The 18,551-nt window shown below is 37.3% G+C and overlaps 1 protein-coding gene across 4 annotated transcripts in view; it reads right to left on the bottom strand.

Moving 5' to 3' along the window:
* Positions 1-18,551, bottom strand: part of IFT56 (intraflagellar transport 56) — a 55,678-nt gene that overhangs the window by 26,858 nt on the left and 10,269 nt on the right. For 3 of the 4 annotated variants that reach the window (XM_066183556.1, XM_066183557.1, XM_066183555.1), the window contains exons 5-12: positions 13,268-13,317; positions 11,506-11,651; positions 9,645-9,816; positions 9,180-9,254; positions 7,587-7,689; positions 4,450-4,505; positions 2,610-2,663; positions 2,121-2,184 (exon numbers count right to left, since the gene is read on the bottom strand). In XM_066183556.1, coding sequence (XP_066039653.1) covers positions 2,121-2,184; positions 2,610-2,663; positions 4,450-4,505; positions 7,587-7,689; positions 9,180-9,254; positions 9,645-9,816; positions 11,506-11,651; positions 13,268-13,317 — 720 coding nt within the window. The remainder of the gene's footprint in view (positions 1-2,120; positions 2,185-2,609; positions 2,664-4,449; positions 4,506-7,586; positions 7,690-9,179; positions 9,255-9,644; positions 9,817-11,505; positions 11,652-13,267; positions 13,318-18,551) is intronic. The other variant, XM_066183558.1, reaches the window with a different exon arrangement.

The following is an 18,551-nucleotide window of genomic DNA, read 5'->3' as shown; positions in this document are numbered from 1 at the left end:
AATCTGTAACCTGTTTAATATGCCACTCACTGTTCCCATCCAGGCTGGCTGCTGAATAATTTGGCTTCAATATAGTGAGTTGCCTATCTAAACAGTATTATTTTACTAACTGATAAAGAAAAAATATTTATTTTGAGAGAAAATTTCTATCATATTTAGAATCATTTTCCACTGGCATAATCTATTTATATTTATGCATGTTTATTTATGTACAATGTATGTTTATTTAATGTACAATCCCCATTGTACATTTAATAGAAACAATATCCTACATGTTACCTTCCACCTATCACATAAAAAAAATTATTTTAGTTTTTAGCTTCCTCTTCTAAAATCAGGCTTTCCACTTTATCCAACTTTTAAAAAACATCTAATTTTTTAATAAAAACACTTGCATCCTCGGGCTTCATGTGTTTGGTTTTTTGTTCTATACTGCCTAAATAGAACTGTTTGCCTCTTCTATTTCCTATCTACAGTTTGTTGACCTCCATCTGTTCTTCATTTGAGGTTTAACAAAATCCCTCACACTATTTTACCTTTAAAGGAATTGCCCTGAACTGTGTGCTCTTCTCTATAGCAGTTTCCTCCCATAAACTTCTAAGAAGATGACAAAGCAGTTCTTACATGGAAGTACCAAGAGGGTAAGATCCTCACAGTACTGATGTTTCCTTTACCTCTGTTTGGAACCAATCCTTCCCAGAGGCTCATTTTTTTTCAAGTAATCCACCTTCCTAATTGTACTACATTTCTGTTCCCATTCCCCCTGCCCCAGCCACTGAAAGGCTGAAGTCTCAGCCTCTCTGTGTTTATTTTGCATATGAGTTTAAAAATATTTCACAGTAAAATTCAGACTTTTGGCTTCCTAACTATTTCATTTTTGGGCTATATCTTCACAAGAAATCCTTTTCCTGACTATCTTGTCCCTGACTATCTCTGTATTATTTTTATCCGTGTGTGCTCTGGTCACTCATCACACCTGCATGACTATTACAGACATTAAGGTGTTCCCACTCACTGAGTCCTCCACTGCTGTGGTTCATGTTGTTTCTTCTTGTTTTCTGGGATCCCAACTCTGAAGGCATAGCTTCAATGCAAAAGAATGAGTTAGGGAAATCTCATCTATGGAACCACTTCCAGCCTTCCTACGTGAAATTCTCGGATGCATTACCTCAATAGCACCAGGGCTGCAAGGGGAACAATAGAAGAGCCATTCTCTTCTAATAGAAGAGCTCAACAGTATTTCTGAAACTTTCATCAGTGATGCCATTCTGTCTCTGGAGCTCCTTCTCTTTAGTCACCATGGACACAGGAGACAGCATTCTGTCTCTGAGGACCATGAGCTATTTGCACCATAAAGATTAACAAGTTACCCACCTAAAGAAACAATACTAAGTGACAATGCCTACAAAGGAAACTGGCAAGCCCCATTTAGTCTGAATTTCTGTGTTACAACTACTGACTCTTTTTTTATTTGGGATTTTTGGTTTTGGCAAAGAGAAGGGAAGAGAAGAACTTGGTCTGGTCTATTACTGAGTAAATAAAACTAAATATTGAAAATATACTGATTTGGGGGCATGGTGGTGGGTGGGTTATAATGCCCTTTTTTCTCTCTCTTATTCAAGCAAGAAGTGAGTCCCAGAGCTTCCATTTCTCCCGGTAGCCAAAGTCCTCTTTACATTTTTATGACCATCAATTTCAGGGCATGCTCCATGCTAGGACTCTATGTACTTGACAGGCTTTCATTAGTGGTCCTAGATTTGTACCTGTGTATCTCTGCCTGTGAGGTTTCAGCCACTCACTTTAATTAATTAGGCTGTTGTCTTCTCTTTCTCTAATGGGGATTATTAGGCAAAGGCAAGCTGCCACAGAGTCTCTCACAAAGCCTTGCAGTTGATAGTACAGCCTCTTTTCCAGATGAAGTCGTATAGTAAGGTAATTTCTAATTTAAACTTGCAAATGTGTTTTAGACTACAATTTAGACTTTCTGAAACTCAGCCTATAGAAACAAAATGCCTAGCAATATTTCTGCTAACAGTCAGCAGTTAGACACAGATATGATAGTATTTATTTGGATATTTTAAGATGGCTTACTTAATGGAAAAAGAACATTTCAAGCATACCACATTCACTGGCTGATTCCCCCACCAGCTGGAAGAACTGCTGAGCAATTTTCAGATGATCTCTCTGGAAGAAGAATAAAAAAGAAATCCAAGATGAGTTCCAGCGTTGATGCTAAAATACACAGCGAAAATATGCTCTGAGGAACATTTGAGGAGCAACTAACAGATAAACCAGGGGTGAAGCAAAAACAGAGAAGGTAAATGTGCCACTCTGTGTGCCTAGATAAAGAAGAATGCTGTACAAAGCAAACAGGGATTTTGTAAACAGGATAGAGAAATCAAATTAATCTTGGTTTACTATCAAGCCAGCAAGAGAAATTTGCATTTCATTCATTCTGGACTGATTATTGTACAGAAGGAGGTTAAGAGACTCAGAAATCCTGCAATCTAAATAAGAAATGACGGCCTCTTTCACTCCATTCCAGTTTCTACAGATCTGTTCACATTATATTGTTGGAGAAGCTGGAGAACCTTATGGGCTATACTCACGGAGCCCATTTCTTGTCCAAGTGCTGCATTTACCACCCCTTTGAGGATGTACTCCTGGGAAAAAAAAAAAAAAAGTTAAAAGGGATCAGAGAAGACATGATGAAGATTTCAGAAGATACATAAAAGCCTATGTGTACATTATTTTCTTCATTAATTCAACTCTATCACAACTGAGTTTAGTAGGTGGCTGGTTACTGTGGTAGTGCTTAAGCACAGTACTAATTCAGCCCCCCAAAATGCATTCTACTCGCTAGGTAGTTACTTCTACTAAATATGTTAGATGCAGACGGGTACTCTGTTTCCTGGTAAGTCTTATAGTCAAAGACAATGCACCAGGAGGAACATGATAACAACCTTTCATGTCCTCTTCACCATCATATCACCAAGGAGTGCACTACTGTTATACTAATGCACAGATCCCCTTTCAAGTATGCACATTGGTTAACGGTAACCATTGACATCCCTGCTGCAAATTTCCTAGTGTTTCTCATCAGGACAAATATGTCAAGAGGTTTGTGCTCTGTGGCCATGTTACTCTAGTGAAATTAGGAGTTGAGTACCCTGTAACCTCTAGTATGAGAAACTATAGCTTGATTCCTCTCTGGACAAATTTTTCTCAGCACGTCTCATTTTGTTTTACCCAAATCTTATAATTAAGAGTTGTATCTATAAACCCATTTTAGTAGGTACTCCTGATAAACCAGGACAGCCCTGTCACAGAGGTAAACATAGAAGAAGTGAGACATCTTTCAAGAGACTGATGACAGAATATAAAGAAACAACCTGAGAGTACTAACCAGGATAGTAAGTAATCATTTCAGCACACAAACTGTCTTACAAATGCCTAATTATTATCCTATAGGCATTGAGATAAAGAAGAAATTTGAGAAGTACTCAAGGAGGTTTTAGAAGTAGTTTTGCAAGGCTTAGCAGGGAGTTCCTTTTAAGTGTGAGTGAGAAATGGAAAAAAAAAGCACAGATTCTCATTTCAAAATGTGATCAAGAATTATTAGCCAAGTATATTGAGACAACAAAGGATACAATAGGACCAACAGCTGCAGAAAACTTTCAAGTACTTTCAAGTAAGTTTTGCTATACTGAAAAATGCAAGAAGTGTAAAGGAACATCAGAAGACACTCCTCAGCACAGAATCACCAGATCTATGTTTTTGAGGTTTTCCTTTTCCCTCCCTTCCTCCTTCCCTCCCTCTCTCCATCTAATTCCTTACACAGACTAATGAAAGATCTCTTTTATGCCCAGCTATGTGACCTTTGGAAAATAAACAGCTAAGAGGAATAAATCAGAGACTAAAGATGCTGGAACTACCATAGAAAAAAATTACAGTAGCTGCCAAGGGATACTGCAGTTTTCACTCATGGCAGCCAAAGTGTCATGGGATTTGAAAATACCATTTATTAAAACTGTTTAATTTAGCTCATTTTAATTGAAATGGCTTCAGTACAAACTATATGAGCATATGAGCTAGCAGATATGAGGGATGAAAGCCACCACCAGGAAGACAATCAGCTATAGTTGCACTGAGGCTTTTACCTGTGCAGTAATGGTCCATTTCCCAAAATCAAGGCTGCACACAACAGAGCTGTTTTCTTAGTTGAACCCAGGTGGTACAGTAATAAACAGGCTAGGTATTCATATATGCCCATATGTAATACTTTATGCAGGCACATTAAATTTATTGTTGATGAAGGGATGAAAATACAAGAGTTTTAAGAGTGGGAATGGGGCAAGCTGTCCTAAGGATACCAGTTTTGTATATGGCAGGTTTCGTATCAGTTTATAACCTCTGTCTTTATGTGCCATGACATAATTTTCCAATTACCTGTGGAGCTGTAGGTTCCAGGTCCTTAATCAGGTTATAAGCCTCCTGCACATCATCTGAAATGCCAGACATCAGAATGCATGACAACCCATAGCACACTGTATTAGAACAAGTCACTCATTCTCTACAACATTCCCCAATAGTTACAGACTTAGAAATAAACCACTTAGACAGAAGGAGAAAAGTAACTATAAATCATTGTGAATTTCTATTACAATGGTGATAGTTTTCCAGAACTCATATAACAAACACAGAGTGAGTAATAGCTTCTTATTTAGTACAGTTTTCCTAGAAGAGATGGTTTGGGCCCTTTGTTCATAATCCAGTGGCTGCCTTCTCAACACCAAAGGTCAAAAAAATAAATCCATCATCTTCCCATATTTTGTTTTCTATTTCTATTTATTTAGCCCTCAAAGAGAATAGAGTAACATGATGCTGTAGGGAAACTTAATCTTTTCCTTAGCAATATTTCAGCATCTGCCCAGCAGACCCTAATTAACAAGGAAAAATCACTACTAGTATAGAAATTTGCATGTGAAGTTTGAAATTTATAAACAACTTCCTTTCCACTTAATAATTATATAAACTGAATAGATCCTAAACTTTACCCAAATTAAAAAAAAAAAAAAGTTGGCACTATGGTTGGCTTTGTGAACCAACCTAGTGAAGATCCTCTGTTCCTGGCAAAATTTTGTTAATACAGCATTACACCAACTGCCCACACAAATAAACCTTATCAAACAAAAATTTTTTTCACTAGAACATACAATCCATGCAGGCACTTAAGGCAATATACAGTGGAGCTGCCAGGCTCCCATCCATCATCTCTGCTTTCCTACCTGCTCCCTTGACCCCCTTGAACATAGTAAGGCAGCATTACCTTTGCTTTGTGCCTTTTTTTTTTTTTTTTTGTTAGCTCAAACCACCACAAAAGAAATGGGAGTAACGCTCATTTTTATCAAAACAGTGTATACCATCAACACAGAACTATGTTCTTGAGGCTCCAACAGAAGTGACTAGCAAATCTCACGGGAACAGATTACAGCAGGATACCAACTGACCTCAAACGCTGTTAGAAGTCACTGCCCTGAAAAGTTGAAACAATGGAGTGCATGTTTGTGCTTCAGTCATTCCAGTTCAGAGGATATATTAGCATAAGCCTATGTTTATCAGAGACCTTTTAAGTTTTGGAGAGACAGCTGTAGTCATAAGAAGTAAGAATTTCTCACTTTCTTAACCAATGTTGCTAACCTAGCAAGACTTAAAAATGGAAACTTAGCCAAACCAGAAAAGAGGTTTTAGTCTGAATACCCCTTGACTTTCTTTGTCAGTAGACAAATCATTTGTATATCACAGTGAAGAGCAGAACCTAACTAATGAAAATTAGTGCAAGGTAAACAGCATATGATTAAACAAGACTGATTTTTAACTGATGTATGAGATGCACTTTGTTTCCATGTAAATAGAACTTATTTGAAACATATGTTATTATCAACAATATTATTGAGCAAGATAATTGGTAATAGTACCAATATTGCCTATAGTGACACTGGCAACAATACTACTGGAGAGAAGGGTGCCTGGGGACAGCAGACATGGATTTACCAATGCCAAAATGTACTCACTAATTCAAGGTGTGACTGGTTGTGTGAATAAGAGGATAATGGCTGATGCTGTATACCTTAACTTTAGCAATGTCTCTGACATGGTCTCTCATACAAACGTGAAAGATAGGACTGGCTAAGTAAGACTATAAGGGGGTGGAAAACTGGCTGGACTACCAAAGGAGAGTGATGGGTCGTACAAAATCCAACAGGTGGCTCATTACTAATTGAATGCCCCAGGGACTGACTGATACTGTTGAATAACTTATTTTAATTAATGATCCAGATGATAGGATAGCGTGGAGTAGTCTGAGCAAGTCTGCAAATGATAAACGATTGTGAAGAAAGCTCCCAGATCTTGAGAAGCAGCTCAGCAGGCTGAAAAAATGGACTGAAAGAAATCTGATGAAGTTCAGTGGAAGCAAAATGCAAGTCTTGCATCTTGCATCGTTTGAAACAGGCCTGAGCAAGTTGGGTGGGGAGCTGACTGGCTAAAAGGCAATCTGGCAGACAGTGCAGCCTTGCAGCAAAGGAGGCCAACTGCACACTGGATCATATTAGCATGAATAGAGCCATCACAGCAAGGGAAGGAATTCTTTATTTGGCACTTGTGAGGCTGCACATGAGTACTGTGTCCAGGTTTGGGATCCTACCATCAAGACAGACATTGAAACACTGGAGTGAGCGCAACTGAGGGCTCCCAAGGCAGGAAGAGGGCTGAGGAGAAACTGAGTGAACTGTGTTTGCTTAGCTTTCAGAGGAGAAAGGATCTCAGGGGAGATCTTATCACTGTCTACAATTAACTGATAAGAGGGTACAGAGCAGATGGAAACAGGTTTCAAAGAGTGAGAGAAAGGCAGTGGACTCCAGGTAGAAAGAGAGAAGTTCTAACTGGATGCTTGTCTGGACAAGGCTTTAAGCAACCTGATCTAATTGGACCTGCCTTGAATGACACAGCCAGTCAACCCACTGTTGAATAAAAGAACACAATGGGAGAATAGGAATAGTTCTGAAAAACTCAGATATAATTCAGAGAAGCTGGCAAACACGGGAAAGATACAAGTAGAAAATCCTTCCCAACTGATTCTGGCTACCTACCTGCATTCTTTAGGAATTGTAAAGTAGATTTTAATGAAATATCTTGTTCACAGTCACTTTAGTTCATATTTTGTTTGTGTTTTACTCACAAAAATCGTTTTCCTTGCCGTTACAGGATATATGCTTACCATTCTTACATATTCATGCAGAGGAGAGGTCCCCTCACTAGAAACGAATAAACACCACCATCTCCAAAGCTATCTCCTGCAACCCAAGAACCTCCAATACTCTGCTGAAGTAGGCTTTTTTTGAGTGCACAGTATTAAAGACCTTCTCTGCAAGCCAGGGGCACTTTTACTTCACTATTTTACAGAGGAACAGAAAGTGAAATAAATTACATTTTACTGCAAAGAAAAAAAGGATTGAATAAGTTGAGATAAGATGAATTAATGTCATCCCTCAAGCTATGAAAGAACCAAAGGAAGGTCTATTTACCTTGCTGGAGATAGTAAATCACAAGATTCAGTCTTGCCTCAGGAACAACATCAACTAGAGGAGGTAGGACTTGCAAAGCCCCTTCTCCTCCTCGGAAAACCACCTGCAAAGAAAAGTAGCATATTGATAATCGTGTATCAGAATCTTTTCTATGATAAGTTAAATCAAGGAAATTAATCCTTAAATACCTACATAAACAGTAGGAAAATGTCAGTGGCTCTGGCATTAGCTTAATTCCTGCTTTAATATAGCTATAGAATTATACAGTGTGACAATCTTTACTCTGAAGAATGTAAGTATTTAATCCATATGTAAAGATTAATTTATTTCAGCTTTTAGCAGCTCAAAAGAGTGATACATTATATGTCAAAGATTTAAAAGAATAACATAGCCTGGGTGGAGGCAACACATGCAAAACTATAAACTGCCTATGATGTTTTCATATGAAAAAAAATAGGCAAGCAACCCCACATTTATTTAGAATGACAGTGTCGCTATAGGACATGAAAAGAATGACACGCACGCAGTCAGGTCGTCAGGGCAAAAAGAAGGAAGTTTATTTTTCTACTTCGGCTTGTATAGATTTTGGACAATGACCAGGGATTGGACAATGAGGTTGACACTTCTCCCACCACACTGGTCAAACTAGAGGTCTATCAATTGTCCTTCCTCAAGAGAGGAATGTAAACATCACTTTATTTACCTGAAAATCTGTGAAAAACTCCACTACAAAAATACAAACATCAGTAGGCTGAAAAAGATAAGGGCGACAACACAGGATCCTAAAATGATCAGGAGCAGTTGATTATACTCCAGTTTCACATGACAGTTCCTCCAACAAGATCTAATGGACTTATTCAATAAAGCACTGGCAAAAATACCAACATACAAAATAAACAACACTAACTTACAGAAGTCCAGTTTGAAAGCAGTTTTAACTCTTGGGGAAAGAAGTGTTAGCTTGTGATGACTGCTCTTGAAAAATGACAAAGTAAGTAACTGCCCAACGTTAAACATGATTAATCTACTGTTACTAGTTGTTCAGAAAAATAATAATACCACCGAAGGGAAAATTAACCATTAGTTATTCTTAGTGACTCTTTTACTGCAGAACACAACAGTGTTTTGATTTTACAAGCATCTTTTTTCCTAGAATTCCTTGCTTAGTACTTTTCAGATGAAGGCCATGTTCGTGAGCTATTTTTATTCCAGTCAAATTGTTCTGATACTAAATAGAGTTCAGGGTCATCCTGACTTGTTTCTACAGTGTCTTTATGGAGTGGCCTCCACAAAATATTTTGCAAAGGTACTCTTACACAACATACATTATTTTAGTACTCCTTTACGACTAAAAGCAACAATATTATTTTCTTGACACAGTCTCAAACTGTCAGGGAAAAATTCCAGGAAAAAAAAGTAAATACACTTGATGGCACATTCATTATTCTAGTAGGATCCCTGGAATGGGACTTATATGGCAGCACAGACTCAATTAAGTCTGCAATTTTTCAAAATATCCCATTTTATGAATCATCATGAAAAGCTCTACAAGTGAGTGCAGTTCATATTAAATCCCAGAAATGCATTACTTACCAGATTGTGCTTAATGAGCTCCTTGCCAAACTCAAAAGATGATGAGGCACTATCTGTCAAGTTCTTGAGCTCTGCCTGGAATTACATACATTCCAAAATTTTAACATAAAACCAAAAAAGCACAGAAGCCTAAGTGGAGCTTCAAATGAGCATCAAAGCTGATAGCAAGACATCTCCATTGGTGTTGGACGACTAGAAGATTTTGCCTTTCCACCTCTATCTAATTATTTTAGCAACTGGAATATAATCACAAGATCAACAGGATACTGGGGAAATAGTAAGACCACTGTGCACATATGTGGACAGATGTGTTAATGCCAGGGAAACTGAAAAAGGTGACATTCCTAAAAGGACACAGTGTCAAGGTAAAGGCCATTATCAAAATTACTGATTAAGACAAAGGAAAAGAAATATGTGTGTGGAACCTTAAACTAAAATAAAGGTGAGTTGAGGTCCAATAGATACCTCTGCAGCTTTTCCATTATAAAGTCGGAAATGGTTACAAGCCTTAAGGTTAAGAGCAATGGTGCTGTCAGGAACTTGCTGAAGATAAACGGCTAGCACTTCCTGTGATACATCGTAGTAATCCAGTTTGTAATAGCACAGGGCCACATATACATTCAGAGCCAGGTATTCCCTGCAGGAAAGAGGATTGAAGAGAACCTTTAAATCCCATCAGATAGTTTAACATTTTCCATTACAGTGCATTAAAATCAGTAAATAAAAAGAAAACTCTCACATCTATATATATTTTACAAACACATCAAAACTGGATTTTCTGAGAAATGCTTAGGGCTTCTCTAGTTTGTTAGCTGGAACAGACTCACAATATTTTTTTCCACAGCAGCTACTACAGCTTTTAAGAATCACCAACAAAACTTTTGGTTTGCCAGTCTGGGGAATGGTGGCAACTTCATACCAAAGAAATGTGCAGAACATGAGCACCTGGCAGAACATGATTTTCTAAGCAATACACTCAAAGACATTTAATATGCAGATAAAAGTTTGTACCGAGCACAATTATTTCATCAAATCCTTGTCATTATGATGCCTTAAGTTTTAGCTTTCATATTTTTCAGATTCTGTGCTTGCCTAGGTGCGTAGCTCTGAGCTTCATATTAAGTGTCAGTAAGTTCTCTTCACAGGGTAGGTAGACAAACACAATCCCTTTCCAGCTTGAAACCAAGGACAACTGTTACAAGCTTCAGGCCCAAAAAGTATAAACAACAGCGAACTGAAGAGAGCAACAAGGAGAATGGAACTTCATAACCTGAAGCTATAATTGGACAATAACTCCAATATACAAACGAACCAAAACGTATAAAAGTGTGAAACCTTGTGACTGGTCATCCATTTTTGTGACCATTTTGGGTCCATCTTGAGTGTAGCCGTGGCCAGGCTCTTATACTGCCCAAGGTGTATACTTTAAGGCTTTTTAATGAATACCTACTTTATTTTTTAACTCTGTCTAGTCTCTGTTCTAGATCAGCCTCTCAAGGCATCAATTACAAGCAGTCAAGCCAGAAGAACTAGACAGAGAAAAGACAAGCATTTGTGAAAACTCTAAGTAAAAGGATAATTGTTATGAAGGTTACTCATTTAGCTTTGACTGATTGTTTCTGCACAACTTGAAGGTTAAAATCGCTTTCCCAAGCATTACATGAGACATGCATTTTGATGGATTTCTCTGAAACATTCAAGAGGAGATAGTGCCAAAAGATAGCAGTATTCTGGGACAGTAGTTTATATTTTATTAAAAATACTTCCAGCTACTTAAGAATTCAATTTGTTCCTTGTTAAATTCTGGACTAAAAATTTGCAGAACATGGCTGAAAAACCCATCAACAAATGCCATAGAGGATAAACAGAAAAGGAAAGAATTTCAGACTTAAAGGAATGCAAGGAACTCTACATAAAACCCAAGAACTGAACCCTTATTAGAAAGGCTAAGAGGTGAAAGAGAAATCAATAATTCAAGCAAGGTCACAAGATTGACCATCAGAGAGGAAAAAATAAAAAGACAAAGAAGTACATAACCATATATCATTTCAGAAGAAATAAATTACAAAATAAAAAACATGTCAGAATGAATTAACCAACAATTTCACAAACAGAAAACAAGACAGAGCAGACTTCTTTTTAATCATGGGGTTTTTAATAATACTTTGAACGAACAAAATTGAGGAGCTGCAACTGGTGCTCATTCTGTGATGGGAAAGGGACATAGTAGTTGTGGAAAATGCCTTCTTTCAGAAACCAAGCAACTATTTGGAATTTAAATACTACCAATAACATAGATGTTCCATTAGGGTTTAGAGATGCGCACCGATTATCCAGCAGAATGCGCTTGTAGATATCAATAGCTTCTTGGTAGTGGGACCGCATGTAGTGGATAGATGCCAGGCTAAGCTGATCTTCTGTAACATCTTGCAGGTTCTGGTGAGAGCTCATCAGTTTCTTTTCATCACTGAACTAAAAAGAGTGGGACACATTCTCAGAAGAGTACAGCAAGAAAAGCTTTTTAATTAACCAGGTTAGTTTTTTCCTTGTTGGTAAACAGCATTAAATATCTGGAAATCCAGTTACTTTAAAGTTAATTTGACCAGTGGACAAACATTAAAGAGGCAGATGAGTTCAAACTGGATAAATGTTAGGCTAAAACTAAGCACACATTTTCCTTTAAGGTGTGATTTAGATATAATTACATGTCATTTGCTTTGATGGATAGGAGGGAAAGAGCTGAATTAATTATTTCACTAACAGAAATTCATAACACAAAATTTCATTGTAATTATTCAAGCCAGCAAAAATTCTGTTTGTAGATCCAAATCTAATGTCTCATGAATAGCAGAAAAACGCAAGACTTGCAAATACACAAGCCCTAATTTTTATAAGTTGTCTTTACTAACAAGTTCGCTTTCACTAGCCTCCAGTTTCCAGTTTCTTCAAGTAAATGATTAATTTTTAAAAGCATTGCTGAATAGCACATAAAACACACACACAGAAGGCTAAAAACAAGGAACAGAGTTTAACGTATCCATTATATTTGTATTACAATAGTGAAGTTGAGACTATTTACCTACTCAGTCTGCTCAAATCACTTATTCCACTGCTTCCCTTTGCAGGTTTTGCTGATTCAACAGTAATTGTTAATTTCTCTTAGACACAAATTCTAATATTTTATATTTGTTTTTCCACCTATCTGCTAGTTTTCCTCAAATCCTTCTCCTCCCTCTTTCAGCCAATCACAAAGTTAAAAGGCAAGATAAGTTGCTTAACAGAACTAAAGGCAATGGGCTTCATCGTTTTGGTAAAACCCTTTATTTTCAGCGACTAACCAGATAAAGAGAAGTTGCATAATTCCCAGTTCATCACAGACATCTCTAAGTGCCAATGCCACTGTAAAAATGCTTTAAGATTTCTCTCTTAAAACGAACAGATATTTAAGTAAAGAGAATCTGACATCAAAGTTAACATTCGGGATTTATACTTCCTTTTAAGTCAGTGTCTTTAGTAGCAGAGTACTTTTCAAGTATTCTGTACAGGATGGTACAAAACCTAATTTAAGGGAAGACAGCTATGTGTGGTAAGTGAAATAAGCACTTAATTGTTGTTGAAATTAAATTAAATTTCATGCTATTAACAATATGAATTCCTGGATATTGAACTACTTAAGAGGATCAGTAATAGCATATACATTTTGGTCAAATTACTACATATAAGAGGGCTGCAAGTTAGGAAAACTTGGTACATTTCGAAAAAAAAGTAAAATACTGGCTTCTACATTTTTGATTTTATTAAGGTTTCACGCTCCTTGTGATCAAAAATACCATTACATTCCCACTGTATGACTTACATGAAGTGTATTGGTAATACTTTCCTTAGAAGCATGTTGAGAGCATCTATTCTGAGATCATGTTTTCATACTTGCTTTCCCCTCCACATTTTAATACAGTAGGGTGGTTATGAAAAATGTTTGTTCTTCTGCCACCACAGGCATTTTAACTATTCTGCTAGGTTGCCAGCATGAATTACAGATTACCAAATTGAAAAGAAAACCAAGCAGGAGTGAAGAAAAGACATCATACCTTATGTGCCAGGTGAAAGAGTAAACGGTTCTGGAGACCACTCTTAGGTGCTGAAAGGGAAATTCAGTAAGTGTTATTGTAATGAACTACTCACAGGGTATCTCTTTTATTTTTAACTTTCTCAATAGACATGAATGCACCCCTATTCTTTCATTAACTAGCCCAAATACAGTTCATTTAGAGCCCTTTGCAAGTCATGCCTTGGGGGAGGTTCTATCAATTTTAGAGTGGTTTAGAGGTCTTCCTCATCCCTATCTTCATTCCCTGACTTATTTATTTTTAAATCCCTGTTGAAAATAATTTTTCATTGGCCTCTACCTTCCATGAGCCTTAAAATTTCTATGAATTGTATTGTCATTTCCCTGCAGCGATTTCTCAATAATTCTCTGGGGAGCCTTTTTGTGACACTTAAGCATAGCACCTTTTCAAAATAAAAAGCAGCACCAGATAAACTCCTTAAGGCTCCTTCTATGACGCGTCACATTTGAAGTAAGTTTTGATTTATAATTCCAGGAATCTCAACAATTTCTAGTGTATTGAAAAACCCAGTGCTGCTACCATTTTGTCAGGCATGCATATTACATTATACTTCTAATATTTCTTCTGTCCTTAGGAATGAAAGGCACATGACAGAATTCTATGGCCAGAGCACATAAGATTCAAACTAAGACACGGCAAGAGATTTAAGGGGGAAATCTTCTTACTAGAGCCAGTTGAGTTAATGAAATTTCTTGCTCTATCAGGATTAGGAATTCCATTGAATTCACTTCATATGACACAAATCGTGAACTGCAGAGTTTTAAGTCACTAGAGCCTTTTCCTTCACCAAGAGTGACAAACATCCTCATTGAACAGAGCTATTAATTTCTTTTGCAAGCAATCTTCCAAAAAGCCTTCCCTTGTTTCCTGTACTTTTCCTAGTCTAATGAGCACTCTCATTCTTGCTCAGACCAACCAGCTGGCAAACCATGTTCCACAGAAGGGGGGTGGATGGAATCTTTACAAAAAGCAGAATTACTTACTGTGTTTATAAGGCCACAAAAGTGCAGAGTTAGCACAGCAAGAGCCTGTAACACAAGGCTGTAATTCTTCTGACATCCTAAACCATAAAAGAGGGCTCAAACCACCAATCTCTCTTCCCCACCACCTCCTGAAGATGGATTTTTTTAAAAGCAATTTAGGGAGATATTTCCAGGTTTCTTATTCTTTCTCCACATACTAAGTAAACATCGTAACACAGTGGACAGTGCCCAAACCCAGGCCATTCTGATCAGATTGGCAGTGCAAGGCTGCCCACCTACTTCTATTAAGTACAGCAACTATTTCCTCCTTTTTTCCTTAGCAAGCTGTGTTACTTAACCATGTTCCTAGAAAAATGAGGACAGTGAATTGTATCTTTAAAGAGCTACTAGAAGAGAAGTCCAAAATACAAAGGTGGTATGAAAGCACTCTCACAAGATCACAACATCTTGTAAGATACTTCTAACAGAGCATCAAGTTGTTAAGAAGCTAAATAGTCTTCAGCCAAGGATATATGTGGGAATTAGGCTATTTATTAAAGAATGGAAATTTTTTGATCTTCAATAATATTGCATAGGCAGCCGTAGTAGTGTAACTGACACAACAGTATGGATGTTTCATCCACTGAGTTAGAAAGTGAGAGAACCTTAATTTAAATGCACGCTCTTCACTCTACATGTTCCCCAGCATTAATTGATAGGTTTTAATATCAAAGTTTAGAAGGGTTGCACATGGACTCTACATTTGCTTTTGTGAGAAACTTCAACCACAGCCATCCTTCACAATTCAAAACTTTGGTCACCAAAGACTCCAAATATACAAGCAGGACAGATTGTGGCATTTATACTGAAAATAACATATTGAATAATACAGTACTATGGGTAAAGACACCAATGTTCCTTTTTTGAGTAGGTTTCCTTTTTTTTTTTCTTTTTTTTTTTTTTTTTGAGTGTGTTTAAGCATTAATTTCACTGTGAAAATTGTGACTTGCAAGCAGTACTGTGAAAAATCTAAACCAAGGAATTTTTGTTTCACTAGTCAACCAATGAGTGCAGGCTGACATTGCAAACCTGGCATCTGGTCTGACATCAAAATTATTATTTATTTCTTGGCAAAAGCTGGAGGGTTAGCCCACATTATTTAACACCTAAAAACAGGCAAAAGATGAAATCTGAGTTTTGATGGTGTGTATGGAGATATGGAGGGTGGAGAATTGTCCTGCTTTGTAAGATGTTATGTCATACTAGCTATCTGATATTCTTTAAAATAAGTTGCTTAAAACCACACACAAATATAGCCTTGTCAATATAGTTAGCAGAAATATGGAAACATTCAATATCAGCAGTTTCTTTTCTCTTGGTGCCAAATGCATTCTTTGAGGAATACAGGGAAACATATGAACAAGGTCAGATTAGTTTTCAGAAAGAATGGGGTCATGAATATGGTATGACAATCACTGGAGCAGGAAATGATACAACTGCCTCATCAGAGATAATGAAATGATTTTTAAGGGACACTTAAGGGACATTAGTTTGTTCTTTTATTATTCTCTGCTGCTACTGAATTTCATTGTCACTGATCTATTAATGCTACAAGGAAGTACAATCTTCTTTTCCTGTTCTACTTTTTCAAGACGGTGGCTCTACTTTTTTTTTTTTTTTTTTAAATCAGCACTAAGAAATCTTGGGATCATAATGTATATGATGACAATGCTGCACGGCAACAAACTGGAGCCTGCTCCAGGTCTAGTATTGGCCTTATACTCAAGCACTGAAGTAGCTGGACAGGATATATCTCTTTCCACCTAGGAAACACACTGATAGTCCTTTGCCACAGTTTTTGTCACGATCAGTGCTGTTTTTCTAGGCACTAGCATCATAGCTGTCATCGATCTTAAAAGCGTTCTGTATATTTTTATGTGCTGACACTGACAGGCACCTACTGAAGTATTTGTTAAAATATAATAAGCAACTATAGTAAGAATGAAGACATTGCTGAAGATGTCTTTACTAATTATTAAACAAAACATCAAACTCACTAGAAATGGCAGCTCAGACTCTTGGTGAGTTCCATATTGCTGTCTCAGGCAGTAAAAAGATGATGAAATAGAGTCATGGACAATCTGGCATTTGTGTCCTCTCATAAGAGTGTAAGGCACTGCTGATCATGCATCCAGCATTAACAAATCCCATCTAGCACACAATGCATATTCTGTAGCAGCCCTTCACACATCGACAGGCTTAGAACACACGTTAAATACACATAGCAGGAGCTGGCAGGAATGGAGCAGGGCTTAGAAGGCTCCATCCTACAGTAGAAAATATGGCCAGAGGAAACCTTATTCTCCTTGTCCCTGAGAAACAACACTCTGCTCATCTGAACACAATAGCTAAATGAAGCCCTGTGTGCCTCAAAACCAAAGTTTCACTGGTAAAGAGGAAAATGAAAGGGAATGGGAAAAATGTTCAAAAAGAACCATGGTCCAGCAGTGAGGTTTACACTTACACCCATTTGAACAGCTCAACCGTTCAAAATTTTCTTGAATGAAATTTACAGAGGATATTCACTGAAATTTTCCCATTCCCACAAAACTTAAATGGCAGTTCAGCTATGTTCAGTTACTTGCAATACACACACATTTAATTTCAGTCATACTATGCACAGTAAATTAAAGATCAGCAAATTAATTACTCCTGGGCTGTAGCTTCCACTATGCTTAAAAAAAAAATCAAAACAAAACAAGAAAATAAGGTCAGTAGCTTTTAGAGTTTAAACGTGGTATTTTCACTTGTGCACTTTGGAAGTTCCATATATGAAACGGCTGGTTCAAAACATTAGCTAAAATGCACCAAAAAATAACTACTGTTCTCAAGGCAGTTAAAATCATGTAGGTGAACATGCAATCCTGAGAAAAGGAAAACCCAGTAACTGTTCCATGTCTGCTTGTAACTGAACATTTTCACTGGTGACAACTATTTCACACCTGGAAAACATTATTTCATGAATAAGTGAAACCGGTTTGGAAAATGTCATTTTTCTTACTAACCCATCTCTGTTCTGCTTTTGCACAATATTGCTCCTTTCAATATAGGCTGTAAAATGAGTTCTCTATTCAGTTAAACCACATTCAGATCTGACATATGCAGAGATATGCAGAAGCAAAGTAATTACAAAGCTTTTCCCATCAAAAATTGGAAGAGATGAAAAAGATCCCCAACTTTAGTGAGTGGTTCAGCAATGCAACCCTATCTGTGCATGAATCTTAAATTTAATTCTAAGATTCCATTTATCCTAAAAAGACTATTTTTCATAACAGGCTTAACTGCAGTCCCACTAACGTGCACATTTTGTGGTTTAAAAGAACAATTTTATACTGTTTTAGTTCTTAGTTTCTTTCTTAATGCAAGCCAACAGCTTCTGAAAGCACTATGTGGGATTCTAAAAACTTGGATCAGTTGCCAGGATTACAGTCCAAGTGTGCCAGGCTGAGTTTCTGTTTGTTGGCCTTTGCAAGGCATAGCAACTGTGAATGCAACATAAGAGTATTAGTTTTTATAATGAAAGAAAATTAATTTGTTATTATTATATATTAAAGCAAGATCAGTAGTTTAAGTCTCATTCTCTCAAGACAAGATTGGCTACCCACAGCACAAAAAACATATGTTCAGCCAATGTATGAGAACACAGATGCAAAAGGAGTCAACAAAGCATCACCTGGCAGCTTCACCATGGGATGACTACAAAATAACAGTAGCTGACTTGGAAGTAACTCTATCTTCGCCTCAGAACCAGGAACATCAGTAACTGCAATGGGAGAGGACAACAAGGGAAAAGGAGACGCCAGAAATATCTGAAAGGAATTTGGAAGAAAGCCAGGAGGTAAAATACAACTGTACAATACAACCTTCAAGGAGGGATTTTTCTTTATTGCCTTTTTGCTCTCCTTCTTAGGTTATATTTGCAGTAATTCTTTTTTATATGACTTTTGATATTTAGACTTATTCTTTCCTGAGAGAATCACAGAATGGCTTAGATTGGAAGGGACCTTAAAGATACCTAATTCCAACCCCCCTGCCACAGCCATGAACACCTTCCACTAGACCAGGTTTCTCAAGACCTTGTTCAGCCTGGCTTTGAACACTTCCAGGGATGGAACTTCTCTGGGCAACCCCTCACTACCCTCACAGTAACAAATTTCTTCCTAGTATCTAATCTAAACCTACTCTCTTTCAGTTAAAAGCCATTCCTCCTTGTCCTATCACTA

The sequence above is a fragment of the Chamaea fasciata genome, unplaced genomic scaffold (assembly GCF_029207755.1).
Source record: "Chamaea fasciata isolate MVZ Bird 193981 ecotype frontalis unplaced genomic scaffold, bChaFas1.0.hap1 SCAF_5, whole genome shotgun sequence".
NCBI lineage: Eukaryota > Metazoa > Chordata > Aves > Passeriformes > Sylviidae > Chamaea > Chamaea fasciata.
The sequence above is the reverse complement of the archived record's forward strand: the minus strand, read 5'-3'. Positions and strand labels throughout refer to the sequence as shown.